Below are 25,365 nucleotides of genomic sequence, written 5' to 3' on the forward strand. Positions count from 1 at the left end.
TTTGTTGCTGCAAAATACACTCCTGGAAATGGAAAAAAGAACACATTGACACCGGTGTGTCAGACCCACCATACTTGCTCCGGACACTGCGAGAGGGCTGTACAAGCAATGATCACACGCACGGCACAGCGGACACACCAGGAACCGCGGTGTTGGCCGTCGAATGGCGCTAGTTGCGCAGCATTTGTGCACCGCCGCCATCAGTGTCAGCCAGTTTGCCGTGGCATATGGAGCTCCATCGCAGTCTTTAACACTGGTAGCATGCCGCGACAGCATGGACGTGAACCGTATGTGCAGTTGACGGACTTTGAGCGAGGGCGTATAGTGGGCATGCAGGAGGCCGGGTGGACATACCGCCGAATTGCTCAACATGTGGGGCGTGAGGTCTCCACAGTACATCGATGTTGTCGCCAGTGGTCGGCGGAAGGTGCACGTGCCCGTCGACCTGGGACCGGACCGCAGCGACGCACGGATGCACGCCAAGACCGTAGGATCCTACGCAGTGCCGTAGGGGACCGCACCGCCACTTCCCAGCAAATTAGGGACACTGTTGCTCCTGGGGTATCGGCGAGGACCATTCGCAACCGTCTCCATGAAGCTGGGCTACGGTCCCGCACACCGTTAGGCCGTCTTCCGCTCACGCCCCAACATCGTGCAGCCTGCCTCCAGTGGTGTCGCGACAGGCGTGATGTTTGGTTTGTGGGGCGCTCAACTGCGTGGTTATCAGCGCCCGTACAATGACCCAATCTTTGCTCAGTCCAATTTCGCCACTTTCCTGGATGATGATGAAAATGATGAGGACAACACAAACACCCAGTCATCTCGAGGCAGGTGAAAATCCCTGACCCCGCCGGGAATCGAACCCGGGACCCCGTGCTCGGGAAGCGAGAACGCTACCGCGAGACCACGAGCGGCGGACACGCGACAGGCGTGAATGGAGGGACGAATGGAGACGTGTCGTCTTCAGTGATGAGATTCGCTTCTGCATTGGTGCCAATGATGGTCGTATGCATGTTTGGCGCCATGCAGGTGAGCGCCACAATCAGGACTGCATACGACTGAGGCACACAGGGCCAACACCCGGCATCATGGTGTGGGGAGCGATCTCCTACACTGGCCGTACACCACTGGTGATCGTCGAGGGGACACTGAATAGTGCACGGTACATCCAAACCGTCATCGAACCCATCGTTCTACCATTCCTAGACCGGCAAGGGAACTTGCTGTTCCAACAGGACAATGCATGTCCGCATGTATCCCGTGCCACCCAACGTGCTCTAGAAGGTGTAAGTCAACTACCCTGGCCAGCAATATCTCCAGATCTGTCCCCCATTGAGCATGTTTGGGACTGGATGAAGCGTCGTCTCACACGGTCTGCACGTCCAGCACGAACGCTGGTCCAACTGAGGTGCCAGGTGGAAATGGCATGGCAAGCCGTTCCACAGGACTACATCCAGCATCTCTACGATCGTCTCCATGGGAGAATAGCAGTCTGGATTGCTGCGAAAGGTGGATATACACTGTACTAGTGCTGAAATTGTGCATGCTCTGTTGCCTGTGTCTATGTGCCTGTGGTTCTGTCAGTGTGATCATGTGATGTATCTGATCCCAGGAATGTGTCAATAAAGTTTCCCCTTCCTGGGACAATGAATTCACGGTGTTCTTATTTCAATTTCCAGGAGTGTATTTACATGAATTATTTACAGATGAAGGGAAAAGCTTATAGAGACCAATCTTGGGGGAGATCAGTTTGGGTTCTGGATAAATGTAGGAACACATGAGGCGATACTGTATCTATGACTTACCATTACATTTATAGCAATTGTAAGTATAGATAAAGCTTTTTAGAATGTTAACTGGAGCACATTCTTTGAAATTTTGAGGGCACCAGAGATAAAATACAGGGAATGAAAGGTTATTTACAATTTGTGTAGAAGTCAGACTACAGTTCTAGGAGTCAAAGAATGTGAAAGGGAAGTAGTAGCTGAGAAAGGAGTGAGGATGTTGTTCCATCTGTACAATGACCAAGTGGTAAAAGAAGCCAAGAAGAATTTTCATAAGATAATTAAATTTCAGGAAGAAGGCATAAAAACATTGAAGTTTGCCAATGACATTGTACATAATTCTGCCAAAGACTGCAAAGGACTTGGAAGAAAAGTTTAATGTAATGGATAGTGTCTTGAAGAGAGTACAAGTACATAAGATGAACATCATCAAAAGTAAAGCAAGGGTAGTTTAATGTAGTCGAATTAAATCAGGTGATGCTAAGGGAAATAGATTAGGAACTTAAATAGTAAAAGTAGTATATGAATTTTTCTTTTTGGATAGCATTTAACTGATAGTGGACAAAACAGAAAGTACATAAAATGCAGACTGGCAATAGAGAGAAAAAATATATAAAACAGAGGAATTTGTTAACATCAAATATAAATTTAAGTGTTAGGCGGTCTTTTTTGAAGTTATCTGTAGAGAATAGAAGCTTTAAACTGTGATGGTATAAACAGAGCACTAATGAGAGATACTAAATCAAACTGAAACAAGAAGAAGTTTGTGGCACAACTGAACTCAATAAAGGGGTTGTTTGATGAAAAACATCCTGAGACATCATGAAATAATCAATTTGATAATGGAAGTGAGTGTGGGGAGTTAAAATAGGTGGAGGAAGACCAAGGCATGTATACAGTAAGCAGATTCAAATGGATGCAGGTTGCAATAGTTATCCAGAGATGATGAGAGTTGCGCAGGATAAACCAGCATGAAGATCTGCATCAAACCAGTCTGAAAACAATAAAAGAAAGCCTTATACAAGCATTCTTTCTGATCTTAACTGACCTTCAGTGATTCGCTCTTTTTTCCCATAGGGGCTCTTTCTATCTTCAATCCACTTTGTCCCAGGTTTGCTTCAGTCTCTGACGTCACATTACAATTCTGTATATTCTCTCGGTATGTGTTTCTGTCTTCAGTTTCTGTTGGATCAATTTGTACTCCTTCTAGTTCAAGTTTGACTTGTGTGACCCATGGTGTTCTTTTTCTGAGATCTGCTGCTACACTTTATGTCTTCTCTGTGTTTTTCTGAGAGTACAGTCTGTATCCCTCTTCTGTCAACTTTGGCCCAAAAATTTTCCTAGCAATTTTGTGTTTTTCCTTCAGTATGCTTTCCTTGTCACCTTCTGTATGGAATGTAAGTATTCCACTTGATTACAATATTTCAGACTTGATTACTTTGTAGCAGTGTCTGGTCTGTGTGGAATGGACAAATATTCCTTATTATATTCTAGCAACTGATTCCAGCTTTGTAAAGGTGACTCAAAGTATGTTTGATGTAACAGTAATTTTGTTTACAGGCCACTACATAGGGTTATTATAGTAATTCAGGGAAGAATGTTACATAACTGAATATCATCACTTTCAGAGAACTTAAATGATTTAAGCAATGCTCATGAGGAAAATTCTCAGGAGGTACAGTTGTTATTGTTCCATATTTATTAGGCACTTGAAGTGTCATCAAATAGCATTGATGGGAACTGAGAGCTACAGTGTCACCCACTATGCACAACTGTCAAGCCAATTTGGTATGAGCAGTTCCCTCCATGATACGTTAGCAGTACACAGCACCCCCTGCCACACAACACTGGTAAGAAGCACCCTCTGTCAAAAAACACAGTTACCAAGCACCCTCTTCCATATGTAATTGGTAAGAAGTGGCCTCCACCACACAACATTGTAAAACCGCCCTCCGGACATGCAACATGATACAAAGCACCCTCCACCACACAACTTAGTATGAAGTAACTTCTGCCATGCAACAGTGATGTGAAATGCTTTCTGCCATACAACACTGCCATAACTCACTGTCTGCTACACAATGTAAGTAGGGTGCACCCTCTGCATTATAGTATCAGTGTCAGTTTCCTCCAGATATTTCCTCGAGATTTCAACATCTGGCCATTAAAACAACCCTTACATCCAGGACATGAGAGGCATGTTGACAAGCACAATGCAGAAACACAACATAACCAACTGTAAGCAAATAAGTCAATTTATATGGCATTAGGCATTAGGTTTAACTGGAAAGAAATAGTATGAATGTCAGCTACTAGATCATATATAGTAGTGTCTCACTGTGGATGTGTAGCAGATGTTAGGTACTGGGTCTTAAATAGTACTGAATCACCAGAAGCTGATAGCAGGTGCAAGCTATTGGATTTTAAGTCTATAATATCACTTGAATTCATCATCAGATGTGGAGCTACAAAGATGAGGTGGGGGTCTGGGGGAGGGTGAAGGGGCGGGGGCGTATGTGTGTACATTGGGTGACTGAGTTTGGCCATATCTACGGTGTTTTCAGTGACATATTCTTTGTTCTTGGATATGCAATTATGAACACTGTACAATAAGTGATGAACTTGCTTGCAGGTGCGACAACAGTGGCAGTGAAAACGCTGAAGGAGGGTGCGGGTGCTAGTGAGCAGCAGGACCTGCTATCCGAATACGAGCTGCTCAAGACTGTGTCACACCCTCATGTGGTGCGCCTGCTGGGTGCCTGCACTTCGCCTGGTGGCCCACTCTACCTCATCATAGAGTTTGCTGAGTACGGCTCCCTCAGGTTCGTGCTCCCCTATGAAAACTTCTCCAGCGGACACATGTACCAGTTTTGCTGTATGGTCAAATAAGTATTTATTTTATAGATGCTTGCAGTGAGTATGTTGATTACTAAACATCATGCAGTGACCTTGACTTTACAATTCTTACTCTTCTGAGAGATCAACAGTTCCAGTTATTTATCTTTATTAAATATTTTTTACTTCAGAATTTTTTTCTATCAAACTTATTTTACAACCATGTATTGAGCATCAGACTTGTATGTAGCTTCCCTTCTTTTCATGTCTGCATCAGTCTGTCACTTCCTTTTAAATGGTGACAACAGACGTTAGCATATATAGTAAATATTTCCTCTTTAACTAACATTCACCAGCACTTCAGATTTTATTCATCGTTTATGAACACATAATATATGCAATGTACAATTGTGCTCATCTTGAACTCTCATGAAAAACAGTGAACTTTCATTAAAACAATATGCAAGATTCAACATTGATAATTAGTTGTGACATCATTCAAGAACCTTATGGTATAACACACTACTAAGTCCTTCTCAGTGGCTCCCCCTGGTTGACCGACAATGGCCTGTGAACACATATCACAACTTGCTGCTTAGGACAATAAGGCATTAGTTGTACTTGACACGCGTTTCATCACGGAATAATTTCTGTGATTCTACAAGGAGCAATAGCAGGAAAAAACTATGGGGAAGACAGAGATTGTAAAATATCCAACAGGCCTCATCAAATAACTGTTACAACTGATGACAAAAATGTCAATGCCAAGCTTCTGTACCCTTACATATTTATGTGCTAATACATTTACTCCCTGATGGTATTTGCAGTTACCAAGAAGAAGGAATTTAGGATGAACAGTGCAAGTTGTAATCACAAAACTAAAAATAATTTCCATGCATCTTGAACATGCCTATCTAGGATTCAGAATAAAGTTTTATATTCTGTTGGAGAAGATTGTAACAGGTTAGCATAGACATAAGGGGATACTGAAAATTGCCCAATATTCAAAAATGACATACCTTAGAAGAAAATGTTACTAGAAACTCCTTTTACAACTTATCAGAATATTTAGGCATGTAAATTCTGCTTGATGCCATTGTTTGTATCAAAACGATCTTGACCGGTCATATACAGGGTGATTCAAAAAGAATACCACAACTTTAGGAATTTAGAACTCTGCAACGACAAAAGGCAGAGCTAAGCACTATCTGTCGGCGAATTAAGGGAGCTATAAAGTTTCATTTAGTTGTATATTTGTTCACTTGAGGCGCTGTTGACTAGGCGTCAGCGTCAGTTGATGCTAAGATGGCGACCGCTCAACAGAAAGCTTTTTGTGTTATTGAGTACGGCAGAAGTCAATCGACGACAGTTGTTCAGCATGCATTTTGAATGAAGTATGGTGTTAAACCTCCCGATAGGTGGTGTATTAAATGTTGGTATAAACAGTTTACAGAGAATGGGTGTTTGTGCAAAGGGAAAGCTAAGGTGCTACTGTAACTGGACTACACTATCTGGAGATGTTAGAGAATTGGCTGTTCCCTCAGCTCGAACAAGAAGCACAACAATTCATATTTCAGCAGGATGGAGCGCCACCACATTGGCACTTATCTGTCCGTAACTACCTGAACGTCAACTACCCGAGGTGATGGATCGGCCGCCAGGCAGCCTGTGACAGAGCACTTCATCACTGGCCTCCAAGAAGCCCTGATCTTACCCCCTGCGATTTTTTCTTATGGGGGTATGTTAAGGATATGATGTTTCGGCCACCTCTCCCAGCCACCATTGATGATGTGAAACGAGAAATAACAGCAGCTATCCAAACTGTTACGCCTGATATGCTACAGAGAGTGTGGAACAAGTTGGAGTATCGGGTTGATATTGTTCGAGTGTCTGGAGGGGGCCATATTGACCATCTCTGAACTTGTTTTTGAGTGAAAAAAAAACCTTTTTAAATACTCTTTGTAATGATGTATAACAGAAGGTTATATTATGTTTCTTTCATTAAATACACATTTTTAAAGTTGTGGTATTCTTTTTGAATCACCCAGTATATAGACAGCTAATAGTGTCCCATGTACAGTTACCTATATGGTTTGTTGTGAGTATTAGATAAAAGCATCAGTTAATTTGTTTGAGAGAAAGAGATGTTTGTTGCATGCCACCTTCATGGTGTTCCAGTTTTAATTACCAGTAGAGTAATGGTGAGTGGAGTAATGGAGCACTTTCCATTTAGTTGCTCAATTTAATTGAATTTAACATCAAAGACTTGTCAATTTGGATTGATCAAAGTATTTGGGGGAGGAGATAACTGAAAGAGTCTTGTACAGAAAAGATTAGTGTGGAGAAGTCCATCAAACCAGCATTTAGACTGAAGATCACGAAACAATGATGCACTGTCAACCTTAGAGAAGAGTGGGGCTGCCAAACTGTTCCCCACTCCTTTTTCTTCCACTACAATGTCTCTTGGTGTTTAGTGAGAAGAAGCTACTGCAGGACTTATGCTCAAGTTCTTGGCTGCAATACTTGTATTTGGACTGGTATTGACTTAAACAGAAGCAGATTGTGACTGGTCTGTTTATAGCCTCACACACCAAACTTTCTTAGCATTCATTATGATCATGTGATGGCTGAATACATGTGGTATTTTGAAAATCACACACTTCTGAAGCATAACAAAACTATCTCTCATAATTGACAAGCCTCCAAGACTCAAACTCTGTTCTTCTTCCTACAGTTATTAGCACATCTAAAAAAATTGTGCTTCTCATTTATCAATTCAAAAATGACATAGGAGTGACCAGAGGTCCATAAAATAATTAGGGATGTCAATTAAAACTTATTAAATGCCATCAGCATCAATCACACTTAGTTTCACTTTTTGGTACACACTTTAGTAACTATCTTACACTGATTTTCAGTGAGGTGAAACAGGTAATGTGTACAGAACTATGTTTTAGTGTCACCTCACCAAAAGCATTGATTCATAGCACCACTGGTGTTCGCACATACACGCATGTTATTTTTTAGTGATAAACAACTTTCATATTAGCACATTACTTGTAATTGATATTGCATTTGCAAATCCTCTACTTTCCCCTCTAAATAATAATGGATTTACTTCTCTCCTATGGATGGCAATTATTAACGGTATGCCTTGTCAATGGGTAATCTTCAGAAATATTTTGTAATATTTGTATGAAGATCTAGGATACAAATGATGTCAAGTTAAAATCTATTTCCCTCATAGTAATATGGGAAAAATTATTTGCCATTGTGAAGCCACATGGTAAAATGTTGTCAGAGATAGAAAGGAAAAGGCAATTAATTGTGAAGTAAGCTTCTCAGATTAGAACATAATAATCTCTCATGCATTAAGAAATTAATTTTTAGGAGGTCATTTTAAGTGTCTCCATTCACAGCTTTCACTACTGCTATATTAGTAAAAAAAATTTGTGGTGAAGGCCTCAATAAGAGACAACTTTAAAAAATTAAACATTACAGAGCCATTGATTCAAGAATGTTAGGCTCAGGTGTGGCAATTTTCATCGTTTCATTATTTTATTTGGCCTTTCAGAATTTCTAGCACATCCTTATAGCAATATTTTTATAAAGTTTGTGAACTTTTCATTTATCCTGTATCTGATTTTTCTACTCCATCTAGAAAAGGGAACACCTTTCAACATGCTTGCAATAATACACATTTGTGTGAAAATGAAATGTACATAATATCTATGTCAGTGCGTGTCATAGTTATCTTTTCATATTAAGTCATTGAGCCACTGCCAACACTGTAGTTTGGAGATTTTTATTTATGGTTCACACTTTGTTCTTTACAGAAATTATTTGCGCAGAAGTCGACATATTGAGCCAAGTGCATTACCTGTCACACCAACAACTCCTCATAAAATTCTCAGTTTTGCATGGCAGATCTGTAAGGGGATGGCTTATCTCAGTGATATGAAGGTATGTCACTAAGCTTATATGATCACAGTAATTTGCTCATAATAATTGCAATGTATTAATCATCACTATGTTCAAACTTCTTTTGTGTGTTGGTACCTCTTTTATTATATATTAAGTTCAACATCGTATCATGACAAAGGATTATTTGTCGTATAGAGGGAAGAAAAACTGCTGCAGAAGAGTTGCAGCCAGCTTCTGAAATTTAGTTTGAGAGTTTCTCAGTTAAAAAATAGCATTTAATTTTAATGTTTTTTATCGCCCATTTTAAGGCAAATGCCAGGATGATACCTTAAAAAGGGCAATATCATGTGCAATTCCTTTCTCCAGCCTTTTCCAAGTGGTGCTTGTGTTCCATCTGTAATGACCTCTGCAAAAAACTAAATTGTAATCTTACTTTATTTCCTGTCTGGATAACCATATTTGCTACTGATTAGTAGAAACAAGCAATGTCAGGATGACTGGAGAACATAAAGCACTGTGCAGAGTTTATTTCAAAATCCTTGTTATACAAGATTTTAAATATGGACTGACAGTTCATAATAGTATACTCTGATATTTTTACTGTTTTTACATGAGTAAAGTGTATTCGACATGCCTATACAGAAGTGTCTTACTATTAATATTATTATTGTTGTTGTTGTTGTTATATCATCAATTCCCCCATTGTGAGAGCACTAAAACACGATTGATTTTAAAGGCATTTTTTCTGTCTCTTTCTTGTTTTCTTCCCAGAAACCTCTCATAATGTTCATTGCATTTCTTCTGCCTCTCTTCTGTCCACTTCTTTCCTGTTTTCTTCTCTTTGGCCATTTGCTGAAATTTCTGTTTTCTGATTTTTTTTCTCAGTATTTTTCCCTGCCTGTCATGTCTTCTGTGGAGATGTTCAGTTTATTGAGGTCTTCCATGATTTTCTTTATCCAGTTGGTCTGCACCATATTATTCATCACTATGTTAAAAGTCTTCTTGGCCAGTCTATTTTCATTTATCCTGTGCCCTTCTTTTCCTGATGTTGTTTGATATCATCTCACAGTTCTTTTGTTGTTCTGTTTATCCAGATCCCCTCTTTCTGAACCAGCCCATAGATCTGTCTCAGGATTTTATTCTCTTTTTTTCCCACCATCTTGTTTTTCATTTTTTCCCTTGATTTTGCTATTTTTGGGGCATACAAGACCTCTGATAAGACTGCTGTACTGTAGTGTTTTAATTTGGCATTGATGGACATACTTCTTTTGTTGTAATGGTTCCATGCAAATCTGTGTGCTTTTTGTAGCTATATGATCCTTTTTTCATTGCATGTTGAATTCATTCCTATTTTCTGTATAATTTGTCCTAGGTATTTTGAACTTTCTGCTCATGTCACCTTTCCATATTTCATTACCAGTGTGTGCCTGTCAGTGGTTTCTGTGTCCATGTACTGCATTTTTTGTTATGAGGTTTGTAGTTCTGTTTTGGCCGAGATTTCCTGTAGTGTCTCTAGAGTTTCTTTGACTTCTTTTGTTTGTTATGAAGGCTATATCGTTAGCAAAGCCCAGACATTTTATATATTTTATATTCATTGTTCTGTCATTATGCCTCCCCATCTTTACCCCATTGCCTTCTTCATACCACGTCCTGATAATTTTCTCTACAAGCGAGTTAAATAGAAAGGGTGACAGGCAATCTCCCTGTCTCATTCAAGTATTAAGTCTGAAAGGTTCTCACTCATTAACTTCACTAGAAGTTTCTGATCTTGTTTCTATCTTCATTTCTTCCAGTGTGTTGAAGATTGTTTCTCCATTTACGGAGTTGTAGGCCTTCTTGAAGGCGATGAATGTTATTTTACACTTTCACATTGTTAATATTGTTCTCAGGCACCAGATCTGTTTACACCATGATCTTCTGTTTCTGAACTCTCTTTGGTATTCACCTACATATGGATCTATCTGAGGCTCTAGCCTGTATAACAGGGCTTTGGGTAAAACTTTGTATGTCACAGGCAGTAGTTATTATGGTCTGTTGTGTCTCCTTTCTTGTGGGGGAGGGGGAAGTGTATTAGGTCTGATTTTCATTCTTATAACGCCTTTTTTGTTTCCCAGATGTTTTTGATGATTCTGGGTATTTTGAATATAACGTTTCTGTGGTCTAATTTCCAGATTTCTCAAATCAATCCATCTTCTTCATGTGCTCCATTATTTTTCAATGATTTTATTATTTTCATGATCTGCTCATGTGTTGGGGGTTTGGAATTAAGGTTAGGTTCTGGCTTCTAGAACTGTAGGCTCTGTGTCAGTTTAGCAATGTTTAGTATTATGTTGAAGTATTGTGCAAATATTTCACAGTTCTTTTTTGTGTTTGTCTCCAGTGTTCTGTCTTATCTTTTGAGGCATAAGCTTGTGGCTGATGTCCTGTCATATTTTTTTCTGAATGTTCTGTAAAAACTTCATGCAATGTTTTTGCTGAAGTCCTCTTCTACTTCTTTCAATCTGTGGTCTTTGTAAGGTCTTTTTCTCTCTATAGATTATTTTTTAAATGTTCTTCTGTATCCTGTTGAATTACTCCCATTTTTTGGATGTTCTATGACTATGACTGTTACATTTTTCCAGGCTTGTATTCTGTCTTCCATGACCTTCTCAAAGGTTGTGTTCCACTATGTGTTCCATTTCTTCCTAGTGGCTGCTCCAATTATATCTGTTCCTTCATTTTTTCTGGCAGTTCCTTCTAGTCATTACTGTCAATTTTCTTACTTTTTCTGTTAAGTCTTTCTTATTTAATCATAAGTACTCTGGGTCTGTTTGAAAGCCATGTTGATCCTTCTGATTTGTCTGTTGGGTAAAAATTTTGTTCTGATTAGGAGTAGGTCATGATCATATTTGAAAAATCTTTTCATTTCATACATTCAGAATTTTTCTGATGGTTTTCATCCATGTGGTCTATCTGAAATTTCCAAGTTTGTAGTTTCTTGTGTGGTTCCTGGAGTTGCACTGACATGATTTTGAGGTCAAAATTCCTGCAGAAGTTCACAAGGTTTTCACCATTCTTGTTTGTCCTCTTTTAGGCTGTGTGTTTTCCTGTTGTGACTTTGATTTGTTTTCCCTGCCTAATTGGACATCAAAATCTCCTAGTAACATTTTCACCTATTTTGGGGGATTTTATTGGTGGTTTCTCCCAGATTTTACCAAAAATCTTCTATCAGCTGTGTGTTTTTCTTGTTGTAGTTATTTGTGGGAGCATGTGCATTGATATAGGCTTTGTTTCCAGATCATACTCTGATTGTTCACATTTTTTTCTGATTTTGAAATGAAATTTATTACGGAATCCAGCATCAATTTTTGTGTCACAAATCCTATTCCAAAGAGTTTGATATTCCTTCCTGGAAAGGTTGTGGCTGGTTTCCTCTTGTATATTCTGTACTTTCCTGAGTCAAAGTAGTTTTCATCTAAGAATTGTGTTTCATGTATTGCGAGAATTTTTGTATTGCATTTATCTTTGGTGTTTATCAGCTGTTTCAGTTTGCCTACTTTCAGTAGTGTGTTCTTACTGAGTGTTCCCATTCTCTCGGTCTTAAGGATCTTTAAGAAACTCCAGTTCTTCTCTTCATGACATGCCCAATCCCCTGGAATCTGATTACCATGTCTATTACTCGGTCTTACAGACTGGGACCCAGGTTAGTGGATTGTTTCCCATTGTTCTGTCATGATTATTGGTTTGTGTTGAGGTATTGATGGTGAAAGTTAAAGGATTTCACATAACTTTGACTTGAGTTTTGAGCTCCAGATGGTTTAATCACAGCTCAGCTCACAGAACCAACAGATGCTGACCAGAGTACTTGTGGCTACGACACAAACATGTCTGAATTTTAGGGTTTCACCTGCAACCACAGGCAAGGGTCCTCACAGGGTGATACCTTCCAGAGCCAGATGGACCCAGTTTTTTTTAACAAGGTTGTTACTCCTCCCCTTCCTCCTTCCTTATCACTTGCAAAATGAGGTCCAGAGCTTGGGATCAACAGTGGTAGGGTTGCGGAAGTGTGTTAGTTTTTATAATAGGGCACCACATATTTTTAGCATCATTTGCTCATCAGAGGTGAGACTACATGGACATCTACATGTAGTTTCAAGTTAGAGCACAGGCCTTAAATCAAGGCATTTTGATGTATTTAACCCCTCAGAATGAGGAACCTGTTCTTAGAATATGTGGAAATCTTCCAGTGGCAATAAAATTTTATAAATAAATGGTACACATACTCTTACGCCTTGGCTGCTCTATAATTTTTGATACTTACACTCTTAACATTTAATTACTACATTATTTATTTAAGTGGGTCATATCCTGTGACTAACCTTTCTAGTTGATGCTACTTGTTTGATTTGCATGTCAGGTGACTAAACTGGAGCTGTTTTTCTTAAGTGACCATAATGACTGTATTTATGAGTTGACAATGAGAGAAAGTGAGAGTGAAACACAGTGCCAATAAACTGTCTACTCCTGTCAAACAGCAACAAGGAGGTCACTAAGTTTAACATCCCCAATCAAAGGGTTCATTATGATCAATAATGTCAAGTGCCCTCACTTCATCAGCCTCTGCGAAGAGGTATGAAATTTGAGCCAATATGTTGGTACAAATCTTGATGATTGTGAATTTAATGCCCACCTCACTTCCCTTACCCACACACATACACACAGTTCCCTGAAGCATAGTTTACATATAGTGGAAATATCTCCATTAACTTTCAAATTTTACATAAAATATTTAATTTTTTTATCTTTTAACTATGCATTCCTTGTTTTCTTTTACATAAACAGACAGTCTAGTTAGCTATCATCTGCTAGATACTGCACATACTAAAACAGAAGTTGTTGGACACTGTGGCAGAGACAACACCCACAGAATGAGAACTCTATTATTACACCACAAGTTTTCACTGTGATCAGTTTAAATTTTTCTAGTCCTGTAATTTTTCATTCCACATTGAACTGATGGAAATGTAGGACTTGTCTTTCATTTCTGCTGCAAAACAAATCACACAGACATGAAAATGTGATGAACACACAAAAGAGCACTGCACTTATGTGTTGTATACCCCTTCTATATCTGCTTTTATGCTACCTTAGATACATATGGAATGCTTGGGGAAGTGTTCAGTGAAAGGGTTCATAAGCTAGCAGTGAACAGATAGGAAAACATGACACATCTAAGAAAGTGACCTTTATATAGAGGTAGGTCAAAAAAGAAATAAAATGTGAATTATGAATTCTTATTTAATTTTTATATTAGGTAACAAAATTATTAATAATCTTTGAGATAAGAATAGCTAAAGCATAATAATCAGGATTGTTTTCTTTCCCCCAGCTGGTTCACAGAGATCTTGCAGCAAGAAACATCCTTGTAGCTGCTGGTGGAATCTGTAAAGTATCGGATTTTGGGCTTACTAGAGATGTCTATGAAGACGATACTTATTTAAAGAAGAGCAAAGGCAGAGGTAAAATTATTATCACAATTTTAAACATTATTATTCTTTCATGGCTCTGCTTGACATTGAGGAATTAAATCACCCCTTCATAACCTCTGTTAAAGAAATAAAAAACATGTTCTCAGAGCTGCACTGTTGATTCATCATGGGTTTTACTTGGAAACTATCACACCTACCACAGTCACTTTCAAAAAGATAGTACACTTAATCTATATAACATTTTGACAACAAGCTCTATTGGAAAAAACACTGTCTGTGAAAAAGATATGGTTGATATTGTGGCTTATGTGTAAACTAAAAGATATGTGAGCAACGATGATATTCGAGTGTTGTATTTCAGACAATTCCCATCATGTATTTCATGTGGCCAGATTTTATTGTAAAATTCCCCTCATATTATTAACAGTTGAAAAACATAAAAACGATTTTCTGTATAATATATAAAAGGAATTGCCTGGAGCACTGACATCTCCTTTCTACCAGTATTTACAATTGTAAATTTGTACATCCGTGTTTTCATTTCTTTGTGTTCAAAATAATAATTGTAAACTTGTTGTCAAGGAGAAATTCCATCAATTTCAAAGGTTAGTTTGAATTTACAGAGGTACTGATTATTGAGAACAGAAAATTCTTGCACAGCAAACCCACTCACAATCTGCAACAAATTATCAGTCTGTTCTCATTGATTCATACTGCTAAAATCTGTTAAAAATAAGTTTACACAACAGACTTTTAGACAACCTTGTAAACAACATGAACAAGGTTTTGATATGCATGACAATATAATTATCATGACAGTATAATTATCTTTTAAAATGTTTTGTACTTACATTAGTATTGTTTTATTTACCCTCTTGATAACATGTTGCAGCAAAAGTATTCACAATATAGGACAAGTCATTTTTCAATAAGAAATACGCAGTTTCAGAACACTATTCTCTCTAAAAAATATTACAAAGTGAGTATGGAAACAGAAAAAATGCTCACTGATGAATGTAGTAACACAAAGAGTATACAGACAAATGAATATGAGCAACTAAGAAATTTGTAGGTAATGGATTGCCACTCGATAAATTACACAAATATTCACTTATATACAGAAATAATGAAAATGACCACTGGAGATACGGTAGAAGGATATTAAAATTTAAAAATACATGAAACATGAAATTAACCACTGAGAATGCACTGACAATGAAATTTACTATTAATAAAAGGTGTACTTACATAAAAAGTATTTTAAAAATTTTGAGAAGTGTAACTGAAACATACTTGTGTACTGTAGAATTATAGATTACTATTTTGCTTACAAATATTTTGCACTCAATCACAGTATTTTCCAAAGGAAGCAGATGTTTCATGTTCGGTAACTCAGGTTACATTTTATTGTCAGTATTTAATTAATGATTTTTAAAATTTTTCATTTTCAAAATTCTTGCATTGAATAGAAGCAATGCTTTGTTATTATAATATGTTGTATTACTATGTACAGTACATATTATGTGTTGTATTTTTTGGTACAAATAACGAAGTCTATTCCACAGCAAAATGGCCAATGGCTAATGACGTGATTACTGTCCACAAATGTTAATAATAAAAGTCTTTTTCTTTTTCTCTGGTTGCATCAAAGGTACACTTACAGAAGGATTGTTTGGATAACCTACCTGACACAAACATGTGCTTGTTCTCTTTCCAGTTTTAATGTTGTTAAAGAATGATTTCAGTACTGTATTACACTTACATTTTATTCTGTATTTCAGGAAATCAAGTTCATATTTAATGTCAGGAAAGTTAACATGTCACTATCAAAGTAAACAGATGATTAGGGCATATCTAAGCAGCTTGACTGATTTTATCTTTTACCTTTAAGAACAGCGTGTGTAAAGGAAAACCTTTGTATAGTTTTTCAGTGCAACCATTGAAGATAATAGTCATGTAAACTAATAAAATAACTGTTTGTGCCAAGTACCATCAGAGTATTTTATGGATATAGACACACTGACATTAGGTCCATATTCACAAGGAGCTCAGTCAAATTTTAATCTGATCCAACTACTTAGGGTTTCTTATTGTTAACTCAAATAACTTCAGTCAACTTTTGAGCAGTTCCAGCTCTGAACCCATAGCTCACCTGTATCCTTATAAACTGTACTAATGCTCCCCATCTAATGGTACTGATATTTGCAGATCATTAAACTGTAACTTTGCTTTTTCCTATACTGAAAATAAATAATATACACATCACTCACTGCATTCGAAGGCCATGAATCATGCTTCTTACACTTTCAATCAAACAGATTCAAATGATAACAGGAAAATGCTTTTGTTTTATTTCTTAGTGTATCATATCCGGGATAAAGTTGCAGAAAATATGTGACTGTAAACTTTTGTTACTGAATATCCTTGCTGGGACGTTCTCTTACTTTACAGTGCCTGTAAAGTGGATGGCCTTAGAATCACTCATGGATCATGTGTACACCAGCAAATCTGATGTATGGAGTTTTGGTGTTGTGCTTTGGGAGCTGGTCACTCTTGGTGCATCACCTTACCCTGGTGTAGCTGTTCACAATCTGTTCCACCTTCTACAAGCTGGCTACCGTATGGAGTGTCCTGAAAATTGTTCAACAGCACTGTACGTAAACTGGTTTCCTTAAGCATGGACTTTATTGTAAAATTATTTATCATTTTTGTTTTGTGTTTTCAATTAGCCAGTAATGTGTTCCATTGATCAATAGCACGGAAAACCATTATGATGTGGAATGTGTTATACAGCTACATCTATATCCATATTCTGCAAACCACAGTGATGTTCATGGGAGAGGATGCTTCTCACCATGTCATTTCTTATGGCTTTTTCCCATTTCATTCATGTATGGATCACAAGAAGAAGGGTTGTCCAGATGTCTCTGAGCATGCTGTAATTGATCTAATCTTTTACTCACAGTCTCTATGGGAGTAATATATAGGGGGTTATTGTTTATTCCAACATTCATGGTTTAAAGGTGGTTCTTGAAAATTTGTAAATATACTTTTTTGGGACAATTAGTGTATATCTTCAAGTGTCTTCCACTTCAGATTTCACAGCCTCTCTGTGACACTCTCATCTGTGTCAAACAAACCTGTGGCCATTCATGCTATCCTTCTCTGTTAATATTCAATATCCTCTGTTAATCCTTTTTTGTACTGGTCCCACACACTTGAGCAATATTGTAGGATAAGTCACATGGTGATTTCTAACACTTGAGAAATATTGTAGGATAGGCCACATGGGTGATTTGTAAGTAATCTCCACTGTAGACTGATTGCATTTGCTCAGTGTTTTATAAGGCACAATCAAAAGGTCTCCATTTGAGGCTGTTGCTGTAGTGTACATGCAACATAGCACAACTCTGATGTGGGTATATAAGCACTGACAGTAGGCAAGGCATTAGTGTGGCATTTGTGTCTGCATACTGTAAATCCAGGAACATGAACTATTGTGACATTATTACCTAATGCATCCAAACAGGGACGACATGCTGATATTCTTTTCTTGGATGCTGAATGACAAACACTGGTAGACATCCATGAGGAATATATATGGAGTAGCATATCTGTTGAAAACCACCACTGTGGAATAGTGCACCAAGGGGCACTGCTGCTTCATCATAACACATGTCCCGTATCGCAAATGTTACATGAACTCAAATGGGAGACACTCAAGTACCTGGTGACAGTCTTGATCCCCATGTGCTTATCAGCCTCCAGTCCCTTAAGAAAGGCTATGAAGTGTCAATGATTCCTGTCAGATGAGGATGTGCAGTAGGAAGATGTGGACTTCTTTGCACAGGAGGACACAGTGTTTTACCAAACAGGTATCTTCAACCTAGTGAATCAATGAGATGATTGTCTCAATGCTCATGGTGATTTTGCATTATTGGCATACTCATTCTTGGCTGTATAGTATTTGAATGGAAACGTTTTGATCACCCCTTACACCAATGAGCTGAAATCTGTCATCTGCTTTACCTATGACTAAGCCTATGTGATCATTCCATTTCATATCTCTACAAATTATTACACACAGGTTTTTGCATTATTTCACTGATTCCAACTGTAACTCATTAATACTGTAGACATAGGACACCATTTTTTGTTTTGTTTTGGGAAATGCACAATTTCACATTTCTGAACATCTGAAGTATATTCCCAAACTTTTCATCACATTGAAATCTTACCAAGATCTGAGTGAATATTTGTGCAGATCGTTTTCATCCAGTACTTCATTACAGATAACTGCAACATTCATGAAAAGTCTGAGGTTACAATTGATTTGTTGACTGCCAACTATGATTTAACTCATACCTGATGACCTGACCACTGGTGTCCACTACAAGTTAATTCATAGGAAATGTGTTTCTCCAAAAAGTCAGATACCAAAACATTTGTAGCAAATGCATGTGATTTACAGGTCTTTGGCACCAAGGATAGGAATAGTAAATCATCTGGGCTTGGTGGAACTTAATTTTTATTTTCAGACTTGGAATAACCTAACTGAAAGTGTATACAAAAGGTCATACAAATATTTTATCTTTAGACTTAAAATGTTGGAGTGTTATCAATGGTAATGAAAATAAATTTTTTTATGATATGTCTTGAAGCATTCTTCCATGCAAAGAATCAGCTTTTCTTCACACATAAGACAAAAGTACCATGATTCACAGTGTTTCTTTTGTTGTGTGCATACTCTGCACAGCTTTGTTGCTCACACTTTTTTCTCAGTGGCAGGTATCACCTTCTAAATAATTAAAGCTGCCATCTTTCTTGATTTTCTACTGGATGTTTGTCATCTTATCCCCAATCAATGCCTAAATACATTTTTCTCTAAAAGCTAGAGACTTGATACTCCTTCTTGCTGTTTGATTATAAGACCAGTAGGCATTGTGCAGATAAATTTCCATTACATGTAGGGCAAACTTTTTCAGCAATTTAATAGTTTTTTTTTAATCCTAAATAATGTGGCACCATTTCATCTGACTGATCAACACCTGCCATGCTGCTGTTGTAGCCTCTGACTGCATCTGGTTTCAAGGCAGCTTTGTCATTTCGATTGTGAACTGACACCATTTCAGCACAGTGCATGTTATAAATGATCAGGACTGCCCTTTTGCTCTTCCATTTGGACAATGGCATTGTTCTTTCTTTTCAACACCATCTGACCCTTCTTCACTTTGATAGTAACTAATAATTTCAGAATTTTCTTTCTGTTGTTACATAATGTTCAGACACATAGGTTTTATAAGTCAATAAGTGATACAGAATTATAAAAATTGACCATATGAAGAACGATATCCTTTGTTCAAGAAAGCCTCCATCACATGTAAAACAACTTCAGATGTATGACCCAACTTAGCCTGCTCCTGTGACTTGCCACAGTAGATTTTTATTTTGAGAACCACACTATCATATTCACGGATAGTTTTACACTAGAGTTGTGTTTGTTGTTTTTGATATCTCCTGTCTGAAAACAGATGGTTGTGCCACAAAACAATAGATTTACCACTGCAAAAACTCTTACCTGGAATGTAATTATTACTCGTGATGCTACTGAAATGGTCCAAAACTGGTCTAATGTTGCAGAGATGGTCACTGGATTGCAATGAGCTGTATGAGAAATGTAGATCACTCAGTAACAACTGAAATCTGTTTCTACTCATAACATGTCTCCAGAGCATGACACTGTGAAAAGGACTTATACTCCAATAATGTTCTATTGATGAAAAATATCAAGGTCCCATTCACAGCAACAGCCCCAGAAATACTTTCATTTCCGCAAAATCTGTATACCTCCATCTTGAAAGGCTTGTTGATCCTCTCCTCCTGCATTTTTCTGCTTCCAGGTTCACATTTACATTTGTTTGTTCACGTAATGGCATTAGGAACTCTTCAGAAAAAAGAGCAACAAGTGCATTGACACCAGAATTTTAAAAGTCTAATTTCAATCCCACATTCATGTTGAATACAAATACTGATGGATCTTGAGGAAGTCACTCCACTCATCACTGTTATTCGTTGTGCTTGCTGTTGGACCAACCTGCTCATCTTCTTCATTGCCATTCACTTTTTTTGCATCTGAATCCCCACTTAAATGTTCACCTGAAGATGGTTTGTAGAGACTTCCACCACCTGAGAATTCATCCATAAACTCACAACATTCCAGTTCATTCATGTTAGCTAGCTGTTCAAGTTCTACATCACTCAGTTTTCTTTTATTACTAGCCATTTTATGAGGAAAATTGAAAACAGATAATCATAAACATCAGTGAACCATCTACAATAAAGACTGAACAACTACTGATACAGTTACAATAAAAAAAATGGATTGAATTGTTGAACATGCTTCAGAATATGTAAGCTGCTAACTGACTGTTAACTCATAATTGGCATCTTACGTGAACTTTCTACTCTTTATGCCAATCCTAACATAAATTTCAGGCTTCATTTTCCTGACAAGGAAAAAATTTTTTGAATTTTGTTGATACTGATGGACCACAAATGAGATGACAAATCAAACTGTATGAATCACTAAAGCATGGCTCCTGGGAACAGTTTACTCTTTATCTAGTTTGTTGAACATATAAATCCTACTGCTGGTTTTAGATGCCCCTTGTACTTTGGTAATAATTGGTACCATTACAGCCTCATGATCATTGACACCAGTTTCTATGTTGACATCTTCAAAGAGGACAGGTGTGTTTGTTGTTATTAAAATGAATCTGTCAATCTGTTCCAAATAGTTCCATAAAAGATAGTTAGTAATCTTTTGCAGGATGTCTTGTAATACTCACTACTTACAAAACTGTAATTTTCCAGTTGATTTTTTGATGATTAATGTTTCCTCTAAAGATGACAATATGGTTGGGGAACTTACTGTCAATCAATAGAAGGTTCCAATTATAAGTCTACGTCCATCCTTGATGCAGAGTCTTGCTCAGACAATCTTGCATGCAGTTTCAATTTCCATCTCAAGGTGATTTTAGGTTCTTGTCTTCTGTGATAAATGCGTCACCTCCATTTACAGTTAGCCTCTTCTTTTGATATGCGCCTAAATTTTCCTCAAAAATATTACTGTTATCAATTTTAGGTTTCAACCAGCTTTCTGTGCCTGGTATTATGTGAGCTCAACTGAATTTTAGGGGGGCTCCAAACTCTGGCACTTTGTTGCAAATGCTTCATCAGTTAATCAGGGGTTGTTTCTTTCGATCTTATACTGACACTTCCAGATGTCCTACAACTGTCTTTATCTGGATTGGAAGGAGAGTTGCCTAGTTAAAAAAAGAAAAAAAATCCTTTCATGTCCATCACAGACAGTCAGTTATCCGGATACAAGCCTCTTATATGAGACCCATTTAGGGGGTCCTATAGTTCTCAAATCTATGGTACAAATCCAGCAATTTGCAGTCTTGGCAACAAAACCCTCAAAGTCTCTCCTTCAGTCCTTTGACTCAACTCAGAACTGTTGGACCATGATATGTTCTGTGAACTTTGTTGAAACTTCATGAGCTAGATCAGTCTTTTCAACCTTCTCTGCCACTCAGTGGATTTATCCAAGTATGACCTCCAAGCCCAGATGGCAGGCATAGTTTGTTCAAAAGTGCTCCACACTCTGCAGTTGGTACCATATTGTTCTCTCAATGTGTGCCTCTTCAACATATTGAATGAGACCCCTAGGTATACACATTAAGTGCACCTGGTGTTCTTTTCCATCCCTTGCTGCCATTTCCCTAAGGGGTACCATTATTTACTGTTTATTTGAACTGATGACACTTAATCCTCTTGTGTTTGACCCCTCTTGACACAGAACATAGCAGGTTTTCTAACAAGCGATGTGAGACTCACTGGTTCAGTTTCAGTTTTGGTAGAAGAGAGCACTTCAAACTCTTTGGTTTAGGAGATAAGTACAACACTTTGATTTCTCACCAGTCTCTGTGTCCTCTTTACAGGGTACCTAGCCCTACCACATACACACCATCCACAGTCCAGTGTACCTGTAGTGATAGACCCCAAACTTCCTGTAGATGAGACAGGATCCACAGGTGAGGATGGCATGTGAGATACATTTATTATCTCTGGTACATATCTCTTGAGATAACTTCCAACATACCTATTCACAGCAGCAGCAGCAATCACTAATCAGAGTGATTTCCAGTTGCTTATGAATATCAGCTAACTCAGGTTTTTTGAGGTTGTAGCCACTAGTAAACTAAATGCAGTATTAATATATGATAAATGAAGACAATACACACTACTGTTAAAAGGGAAAACTAAATGCAACACGATAAGTTAGTTATAATATGTGCTACAGTAGCAAAATGACAAATGTCAATTTACTGTGAAATATGTTATGCACAACTCATTACCTCCAAAATTAGCAAAAAATACATTTATTCATACTGATATACACTGAAATTTGGGCTGAACAATTCTTTGAATGAGGAGACTAACACTAAAGTTGTACATAGGACAACTGTTGATTACATCTGAATATATAGCACAAAATATGTTTTTGTAGTACACAACATACAAAAATATGCAACATATCAAAAAACATGCATAATTTTTCGAAAAGTCAGTACAAAAATCGCATTTAAATTTTATATGAAGTTTCTGGACTTAGGTTTTTCAGACAAACTTATCTGGCATGATTTTACTCATGAGGGAATGGTCCCATAAGACATGTCAAGACCTACACTGAAATTTTTTACACAGGAAGATGACAACAAAAGAAATGCACTGCCAAAATTTTAGCTGCTAAGAGGCACTGCAAGTATTTTGTAAAAAAATGTTGGAGCTACACTTTTTGCCATGTGGAGAACAGCTTATAACAGCAATTTGTACAGCCCTGCCTACCTAGCACACGACTCAGTGAATCACTCATGCAGCGCTGTATAGCAGAATTATCCGGAGTTCACAGACACCAAATTTAAGCACCTAAAGCCTGGTTTACAATGGAGTGAATGGAAGCAAACCTGAGTGAATGAGCATTTGTAGAAAATTCATTACCATTCACTTGTATATGGGTAGAATCATTTACACAAGAGGGAATAGAACATGAGGTAGCAAACATTGCCTATGAATGCTGTGTTATTAGTTTTTGATTTTAGGAGCTAATATTTGGTATACAGGATACAACTCTATCTTGGTAGAGCCACAACGTAAACGTTTGTTATTCAGTGAGGATTATTTTGTATGGTGAGCGCACTGTTCTTGATGGAGTAGATTAAATGGCACAGGGAAGGAAGAATTCAAGCATCTCAGTTTGTATGGAAGCATAACATGCGTGGAGATCATACACTTTACATGGAATTGTATCTGCATCTCTCCTTAGCACTGGTTCAAAATTTTCCTTGCATGTCAGCTGCCATTTTTCTCTGGCTTCTCATTACCATTGAGGGGTAATTTATAAACAGAACACTAATTAACAATTTCGAGCATCATCTCAAGAGGTGACACAGGCTCTGAGCACTATGGGACTTAACATCTATGGTCATCAGTCCCCTAGAACTTAGAACTACTTAAACCTAACTTAACCTAAGGACATCACACAACACCCAGTCATCACGAGGCAGAGAAAATCCCTGACCCCGCCGAGGTGACATAGGTAGCATTTCCACTATGTGTGTAGTAAGATGCAATGGACATGTCCTTTTTTTAGCAAAAATTGTCATTTAAAAAAAAAAAGAAAGTGTATCTTTTCAGACCACAACTTTTTCATTATGATTTTTAACTGAGCATTCACTTCTCACAGATGTTGGAGTGGCTACGAAACACACATGGCTCCACGTTAAACTGCAGGTCTCCATTCTCCAGTTAGGTAACCGGGGAAGGTTAGGGACATGTAAGTAGCTGTAGTTGTGTCTAGTTGAAAGACCTGCAAGAGGCCTACCGGGTATAGCAGAAAGAATTCTGTTTTGGTCATACTTGTTAGCTTGTTTGTCAGGTGAAAACCTGGCTTAAACTATACAAACATTATTTAAATAACTGCATATCAACAGTTCAATTCTTGCACATGTAATTCTGATAAAAGTGGAAAGCAAAAAAAATAAAATCATGGCAGTGTTTCATGTCACAGACAACTTCCATCAATGAGGACTTGTAGTTTGTTGAAATAAAATGTGTCTTGCAGTACTACATTTTGTAACAATTCCTGTAGGCCATTTCTTATAATAATGTTTGAACATTGTACATTTGACTATCTGTGAAACAGATCTTTGTTCATTTCCTGTAGTCATCACAAAAATGCGAAGTGTCTGTTGAATGACAAAAACTAACATTTTTCTTGAACCAGGCACACCGGACAAAGGAAAAATTGATGCAGTCAGGCACTTCGCAGTAATCACTAGTTTTATTTAGACAGAACTGGGATGGGGTCAGAAATAGTCCCAGCAGTTGTTCTGCATATTGCACTACATACCAGGCGTACTTGATCAAATTCATAAAGAGTGGTGAAGAAAACTGGTAATCCACAAATGACTAGAGCTTAAGAATCTATTCCACTGACAAATCTGAAATGAGAGAGAGGTACTGGAAATTATGTTGTCTGATAAATTTCTGAAAAATGCTTTCCACTGTCAAAAAATTCTTTAGCGAGAGGCTGAATCACACTAGCAGTTCCAGGTGGAATCCACATTACATCTACACATTTTTCGTCATCCTCCACAAAAACAGAGGCATCGTTATGTCCAGACCATGAATCCAACAAAAGCAATGAATTAGTTTCTGCAGCTGGTAGGAATACATTTTCAACGAGATGTTGAAAATTATTCTTTCCAATTTTTCCTGATTTTGATGCATCGATTACAAGAGCTTTGCAACTAAACAGTTAATTTTTTTATATTTTTGGTTCTAATTTGCCTTGTGATTCTTGAAGACAGATATACAGCTGCAGAAACAGTAAACCATTGATACTTATCATTGGCATTATTGTATATGAATGTGTCATTGCATTCATTGATTGGGCAAATGACTGCATCTTTCTTTCACCCCAAAATGATAAAGTGTGGTGAGCATGCAGTTCTTTCACAAACCCTTTCTGATCAGCATCATAAACATCAGTTGCGGGGATAACAGCAAGTTTTGTCTTTATGTCAGCAGTGAATTTCTCTATACCATTGTCTATCACTGGCAGCTGCTCTACATGTTTACATGATGTAAACTTGGTAATTTTGTGACTTCCTATTCTGCACAATTTCTTGAACCTATGTAGCCAGGTTGATGAAGCCTTGAAATTAGCAATGTTCATGTCAGATGCAATTTGGAGGGCCCAGTCTCATAGATCTCTGTCGGTAACAGTG

General features: G+C 37.7%; 1 protein-coding gene across 1 annotated transcript in view; it reads left to right on the top strand.

Moving 5' to 3' along the window:
• Positions 1-25,365, top strand: part of LOC126155143 (proto-oncogene tyrosine-protein kinase receptor Ret-like) — a 137,821-nt gene that overhangs the window by 107,870 nt on the left and 4,586 nt on the right. Inside the window, exons 9-12 of the mRNA XM_049916210.1 lie at positions 4,417-4,606; positions 8,456-8,582; positions 13,912-14,041; positions 16,463-16,664. Of these exons, the coding sequence (XP_049772167.1) occupies positions 4,417-4,606; positions 8,456-8,582; positions 13,912-14,041; positions 16,463-16,664 (649 nt within the window). The remainder of the gene's footprint in view (positions 1-4,416; positions 4,607-8,455; positions 8,583-13,911; positions 14,042-16,462; positions 16,665-25,365) is intronic.

The sequence above is a fragment of the Schistocerca cancellata genome, chromosome 2 (assembly GCF_023864275.1).
Source record: "Schistocerca cancellata isolate TAMUIC-IGC-003103 chromosome 2, iqSchCanc2.1, whole genome shotgun sequence".
Lineage (NCBI taxonomy): Eukaryota > Metazoa > Arthropoda > Insecta > Orthoptera > Acrididae > Schistocerca > Schistocerca cancellata.